The following is a 7,752-nucleotide window of genomic DNA, read 5'->3' on the forward strand; positions in this document are numbered from 1 at the left end:
TTTCCATGTGTATGGCTTATCTATATGCTTATGCTTGCTCAATTGTGTATGCTTATCTACATGGTCAATACTGTTAACTACTAATAATGATGTGTTACATACTTTCTACCATCACTCATGGTTAGAATATAAAATTATAACCCTCAACCCTTACCACGATTTTAGACTTTTGGTGTAGTGGCATGGTATCAGCGCACCGGGGTTCGATCTTGCTGGCCACAAATTTCCAATCATATTTTAAAAAAATTGACACTGCTGCATTAGTCCAGGTTTCTACCCATAAAAGGGCATTCAACCATATATTAGAGTATAAAATTATAACCCTCAACCCTCACCACGACTTACGAATTTTGGTGCAGTGGCGAAGTTGGCATTTGACACGCATCAAATGAAAATTTAAATGTTGGTTAGTTCTCTTCTGCTTATTAATGGGGTTATTGCTGGGAAAGCTAGTCTGACTTGGAAGCTAAGCGGCACAGCCCCTTGCTTGCCACATAAGACAGAGAAAAGCCAGGAAGAGCAAGCTGTTATATGATTTAAATTTTGGTTGCTACAAATTTTATTTGCAAGAAATGATTATGAAGAAGCATTAAGTGGATTATATTTTCATGTTTTGTATATAGTACCATTTAAATTCATCTTCATTGCTGATAAATGAAATCCTTCATGGTTCAGTACCAAGGAGAACATGGATGGAAGCCATTGAACTATACTGGGTTGTGCGAAAAGATTCTAGCAAAAAGCCAAACTGTGGTAAGTAAATTTTGAATTCTTAAACTGTTAAACATGTAGGACCGAGTAATTTATGCTGTATTTTGAAGTTATTTGAATGCTATATTTTCCATGTACTTTATGAGCATAGTTGTAAAGATTTCTCTGTTTAAGTCCTATGCGCAAAACTTATCTTAAAATTGTGTAGGACTCTCCAAATGATATTCATACTACATTTCTTTTGTGTATGACTGATACAGACACATGCATATGTGTGACTAAAGGTGCATATATACGGATGGCTAGTTGTATGCTCATGTGTTCACTGCAACGTTTTGCATATTTGCATAGGTGAAGCGTAATTATTAAAGTCTTTGGTTTCTATGGACACATATTACTCAGTTCAAAATTTTTGGTTCTGTTAGTGATTCATGTAAGACTGGATCCTTTCCTTTAGATTTTAAATGCATGAATAGATGATTTGTAAATTGGAAAGCAGCTCTAATGGTTGCTAGTTATTGTCACTTGAGTTTTGTCATGAAGTTTTTATTAACATCCTAAAAGTTAAGACACCTTTACGAAAATAATAATTTAGGAGAAATATAGTACTCGCGCCTGTGTGTGGTGCGTATGTGTGTATATATACATAGAGTAATATTTATGAGGTGATATTTCATTTAGAAATTTGAGCTACAAAGAGATGACAGATCCTACTATTGTAAAAGTGGATGCCCCAAATTGATTTCCAACAGGACGGATTTGGCTAAAAGTCACTCCCAAAGGATCCTAGTCTACCTATATCTGTACACACGCAGATGTGGCTGTATTCACATTAAATAAAATCTTTTATCTTTAGCTTATTAAAATTTACTATCTATATGGTCGATCTCTCAATGAAAATCTGTGAAAGCTACTTTTATTGAAATCTTAATTAGTTCGAATAAATATATTCATATTCACAAAAATAGCCAATTCTAAACATTTTCTTTATTATTTATGTGTTTGTATAGATGGATAGATGGGTAGATATATAGATAGATAGATAGCTAGCTAGCTAGGAGGTTGGATGGAGGGGGACTGCCATTAGTATGTATTCTATATCTGAATCCACATCAACAATTTTCATATACTCATCTAACAAAGATTGGTGCTTGGGCTATTATTTATATTGCAGGCTGGCTTTTTCCTAGTTCAATACAGTCACTTTTGGCAGGAGCATCTTGATAAATTATTTGATCTCTTCTCCTCAGGAAAGCTTAAGGTATTTTATCTTTTTACGATCATTAAGTTAATTGTTCTTTGTCAGAACATTCTTTTGTTTCAGAACATATCAGTTTCCTCGTACATGCTGTAATAGTCTAAACAATTTAAGCAAGGTCTATAGGACTAAAACAGGTGGGCTCATTGAGCTACTTACATCATAGAGATATCTCTGCAACTCCAAATAACTCTGTTAGGTAAGCAGCACATGATGTTTATCATATTATCTGAGACTTCTGCACGGTAATCGTACTAGCAGTAGGTTGATCGTACTAAGATCTCTTTCGCATGCAAAAAGGCACAAGATAGCCTCAATAAGGTGATAGAAACCTGGATTGCAGTATATTGGCAGTCCATTAATCTTTTTTAATATCACCAACTGATTGCACTTTCAACTGTTTGTAGCTTATAGAAGTGTTACCTATAAAACATTTATGCACTTAATAAGGTGCATGCGTGTGAGTCTGGTTACTTAGTTGAAATATTCTTCAGCATAAGTGTCTAGGTTGGGTTAAAAGAATATCTAACTTTATTTTTTCTAATCACAGTTTTTGTGATATTAGTTGAAGCATGTTTTCGTAGGCCTACCTTTACTCTTTCTTGCTCCATTAATTACTATTTATCAACTTCATAATTTGTAATTATGCAACCTCCTACCTTTACTCTTTCTTGCTCCATTAATTACTATTTATCAACTTCATAATTTGTAATTATGCAACCTCCATGTCTTCAAACCAATTCTTGTTTGTGGACCTTTGGGATTCTTTTTCTTTGGTTGCCTATGTGATTTTCTAGTTGATCTAATCTTGAGAATAATTGCACTCTATTTCAAGACCTATACATAGTGTTCGAAGCTTTTTTCCTCTTGATGGTGATTAGTATTTTCTATTGGAATAGCATTTAAGAGTGGTTTTTCTAGGGTATGATTATTAGTGGCCAGTGTCTTAAAAAGCCTTCGCCTGGGCATACGCCAAGGCCTAGCTGGTACCTAGGCCACCCACCTAGTGCTTAGGCAGCATTGTTGAAAAAACCCGTTATATAATCAGTTATAACCTGTTTTGTAACCTAATGATGCCTTCTTGTTAGGTAACACACCCATTTAACGCTGAAACTGTTTAACTTAGAAAAAAACATGTTATATTGCGTTAAATGTGTGTTACATTATATAACTAGTTAACATGAGTTTTTTAGGTTAAATTGTATTTCTGATGAGGACGTGTGGATGCATCTCCACTGTTCAAATCATTTAAACCCTACCATTTTTAGTCCCGATCACCCTGTTCTCTTCCTGTGAATGTGCGATCTCTTCGCATCCTTCAACCCAAACCCTAGCTCCTTGCCTCCACTGAAACTCTTTCAGTTATTGACGGGTTCTGTGACTCTGGTGAGGTAAATTTTTTTTAGTTATGTATTGGGCATTTCGGTTCATATCCTTTAAATAAATAGTGATTCTGAAATTACCTTCCAAATTTTAATCTTTTATATTGTCAATTTGTCATAAATCATATCAAGCTTGTTGCTCCATTGTTTTGCCCTTCAATATAATTTTATAAGATGTGTCACAAAATTGGAGTACATAGATTAATTAGTGGGTTAATTGTGTTGGTGAGATAATTTCTTTCAGTTATTACTTGATTTTGATTAGGTTTCAGTTTCTAGTTTTTAGTTAATACTAGATTTTGTGAAATAAAGTTTGCATGCAATCTCTATATATGCAAAATTTCTTACTGTAGTTACATAATTATGTTTAGTTTGAGTGATGTAGTGAACTTGACTGAGAATTAGAATATTTTTGTGAAGTTAAGAACTCGAGAATTGAAAGTGTTGGGTTTATTTTAGACTTATTTTTATTGCCTTAAACTTGACGATATTAAAGTATTTGATCATTTGATGATGCTTTTTGGAATGGTTGTTAGTCATATGACTAACTTTTGTTAAGAAATGGTGATGCTATATTTTTATATTTGATAATTGTGATGTTATGTTTGAAAAGTTTGATGATTCTAAGTGTCAAAGTTGTTATGAATTGTAAGTATTTATAAAATATCTTAATAATATGACTTACATTATGCATTACGTCTTTGTCTTTTTTTCCCTTTTAACCCTTAACAGGAGGTTAAACGTGGGTGCATTCGGTCCAGATATGACTTGGATATGATGCTTACCATGTCCATATACGTTTAGTCATTTCGAATACGAATACGGATACACCTTGTTAAGGAAAATTCATATCCATATATGCTAAAATCGGATACGGATACGTATATAAATTATAAAAGTGGATATGCATGCGGATATAAAATGAATATGAGAAAACTAAATACTGTTGAAAAAATATAGTTCATGTCATACGAAAGAGTTTATTAATAAGTTCATTATATGTGAAAAGCTAAGATTAGATATCTTAATCATCAAAATTAACTTTACATCCATAATCCAAAGATTAAAACCATTATAACAATATGACTACTATGTATTCGAATATTTCGGATATGGTTTCAGATATTTCACTACAAAACCATATATGTAACCATATCCTATTGGTTATAAATTTGAGTAACTATATTCGTATCTGGATATTTCCTCGGATATGGATACGGTTTAGCACCCCTATATATAACCCATTTTTGTTATTTTCAACATTGGACAGTACATAGTCTTTCATAATAAGAAGTTAATGAAACAGAGAGTAGAAGAGTGCATGTGAGACTCCTCTCCTTTGGGTATAGCACTATTCCTAAATATTCTATTATTCAACTACTACTTAGCTACTACTCTGTACTAATTCTATTTCCAACTATTGAAACAAAGATCACTTATATGTTGATGAGGGAGTTTCTTCCTGAAGTCGACACTTTTCTGCCACACACCATTTCACAAAATAAAGGAAATACTGAGTTTCTGATTGTTTTAATCTAATTTTCCTTTTTTTGGATTTTCTGGTAGGTCGCCGTGGATCCGAAGAAATTCATTGGTGTCAACTCTGTAGCAGATGCAGTCGAATATCTGCATTCTGGTGCTAGCCTTGGCAAGGTAACTTACTAATTTCCTGCGTTGTATATGTTTATAAAGTTTATCGTCGTTCCTTTTATCATGAATTGGAATTAAAGATTACAACATAATATCGAAATTACAGGTAGTGGTATGTATGGATCCTGCATTCAGCCAGCAAACTTCAAGATTGTAAGTGATAGATCTCATCTATAGTGTTGGGATATGTAAGTGTCCTATAAAGTATGAACCAAATATTTATGGGATATTATTGATGCAAAACTTCTCATTATCAAGCAATTCCGTTGTTCCTTGTGAGCTGCCAAACAAGAAAGGTATTACAGAAATTTCATGAACAGGTGAAAAATAAATGAAGATATGGCAAAAAAAATTGGAAGTCGTATGACTTCGAAATATGTTAGGTTATGTAAATTGAGGTGTAAGTTCTCATCTTCTGTCTCTGTTTTCTATAATTTGGCAAGAGACCTGGAAAGATATTTGAAGATCTTGATTGCTCGTAATATGTGACGATAAAATTGAGGTCAAATCAAAATCTTTTGCATAAGTAGAATTACATCTTTCTGATTACAATTCAGAAGGACTCAGACTATATTGTCTAATAGTGGGAGGACATTTACTTCTCACAGGAGAATGAGACCAAATACACACTTGTGAAATTACATACAAGCCCCCGTCCTCAAGCTGTTGGCAATAACACAGAATTTGCAAATGAAACCGACCCGTTATTGGGTGCTCCCTTCAGCCCAAGAGTAGAGTCAATCAAATTATAAACCTCAACGTTCACAAAAGACTTCACCTTCTTCCCCCTTTTAAACCTACGCCCAATCCCTACAAATATACTCATAGAAAACAGTTCATTGTCATATCCATGAACTCCGGCGCACTTCACCCCCGAACTCCTATTGTGCACCACCCGATAACTGCTGCCGGAATCTGGTCACTCGCCAAGTAATGCAACCTATCTGGCAAGTCCTTAAGATATATTTTCAGTCCATCGTAACTTTACCGGAGCTCAGGCCGTCGTTCATTTTCCCTACACATCGCTGTTGAGCTGCAGTGGAAGTTAAAATGGCGGCAAGATGCCATTGATTCTGAACCCAACTCATCTGATTCTGAATCCACGGTGATAAATCCTCAAGATATACGTACTTTCCAACACATGTGCTGACCATGTGGTCGACATATACATTTTATATCCGCATGCATATCCGCATGCATATCCACGGTGATAAAGCTGCGACCATGTGTTAAAATGAATATGAGCCCAAAGGGATCTTCGATGGTGCAGGGAAGAAAGAGAGCAGAAGGCAACACTGTGAGGACAAGAGGAGAAGCTGTGACCGTGAAAGCAAAACGACGAAGATGAGTTCGTCGAGAGCCCTAGGGTTTTCTTTCTTTCTTTTGATCTGGTGTCTATCTGGTTCGAAAAGAGCCTCTATATCCAATAAAAGGGTCAAATGAGTTTCACTGAACCCAAACCTTTGAACCGATAAATGGGCTTATCGGTCGATTTTTCAAAAATAAAAAATCAGCCGATATGGTCGATATTTCGCCGATATATCTGATTTATCCCTGAAAATGACATGTGACTTAAAACTCCCTGATTCGTGTCGCTCGACCCCTCAATCCGCTATATCGGCCGACATGTCTGACATGTCGGTCGCTATTTAAAACACTAGTGGCAAGTTGATGAAGTGTTGTGATGATGCCTTGGTTTGGGCGGGGTTGAGGGGGGGCGGGCTGTGAAGAGGTTAGGTGGCTGATGGAGTAGTTGTGGCAAGGCGAGGGAGGGAAGACGAGGATGAGGCGAGGGGTCAGAGTGCCGCGAGCGACGAGGCCGTGGATGTTTGGGTGGCGGCTTTGTGCTGGTAGCCGAAGCGGGAAGATGTCGCAGAGATGAGGATGACGGTCAGGTGGTCGTGGTGCTTCTAACGGCGAGCGATGGTGCCATTGGTGTCAAAGGCGAGGGAGAGGAGGAGGGCGGTGATGAGGAGGGTGGTGGACCTGGTGGTGAGGGAAGGAGAGGATTTTGGTAGGTGTTTTCACTTTGTAAGTGGGAAGAAGGGGAGGGGAATGTGAGTTCATGTGTTTTTCACCAAAATAGGTTTTTTGGCTTGTTGTTGTAAATTAGTGTCATGACCTTAAATAAGGAGGAGACGCGTGTAGCTTTCCTATCAGAACACTTCTCTACGCGGGGAAACATCGGCCACATGAGCAGGAGTAATTACTAAAAGCTCTGGTTTCTTGCTCATGCTTGGATCAGAACGCCCCGCGCTGTGCAGGGCATTCTGATAGGATGTGCGCTGAGGAGATGCCTAGGGGTGGGCAATATGCCGTGCTGGCCGTGGGCCAGCCATACGAGCTCAGCTGGCAAGGCGAGCTAGCTCCATGACTCATAGCTCACTTGTTCTCGGGCCTAGAGCTCAGCCTAGCCTTCTCGTGGACCTGAGAACATGCGGTACGAGCCATAACACGGGTCGGTCCACTTGCACACTTAATTATTTTGTTGTTATTTTTTAATATTTAATTATTTTTAATAGGTTTTTTCAATGTTGTTTAGCACTTAAGAATTATATGTAAATAGCAAACTAACAATGACATGATTACAAAAAATTAAAAAAAAATTATTACGTAAAATTGTATATTTGCATACATTTACAGAGAGAACTATCGCAAACACAGAGATTTAATGCACTTCAGAGCATGTTTTACATCAATGAGTAGCATAATAATTTTCCACTAGTTAAAAAAAATACAAGAATGAAAGAA

General features: G+C 36.6%; 1 protein-coding gene across 1 annotated transcript in view; it reads left to right on the forward strand.

Annotated features, from left to right (window-relative positions):
* LOC109844175 (prostaglandin reductase-3) overlaps window positions 1-5,394 on the forward strand; it is a 45,040-nt gene extending 39,646 nt beyond the window's left edge. Inside the window, exons 15-18 of the mRNA XM_020413135.1 lie at window positions 676-753; window positions 1,886-1,972; window positions 4,918-5,004; window positions 5,108-5,394. Coding sequence (XP_020268724.1) covers window positions 676-753; window positions 1,886-1,972; window positions 4,918-5,004; window positions 5,108-5,158 — 303 coding nt within the window. The 3' untranslated portion in view covers window positions 5,159-5,394. The remainder of the gene's footprint in view (window positions 1-675; window positions 754-1,885; window positions 1,973-4,917; window positions 5,005-5,107) is intronic.

The sequence above is a fragment of the Asparagus officinalis genome, chromosome 6 (assembly GCF_001876935.1).
Source record: "Asparagus officinalis chromosome 6, Aspof.V1, whole genome shotgun sequence".
In the NCBI taxonomy this organism is placed as follows: Eukaryota; Viridiplantae; Streptophyta; class Magnoliopsida; order Asparagales; family Asparagaceae; genus Asparagus; species Asparagus officinalis.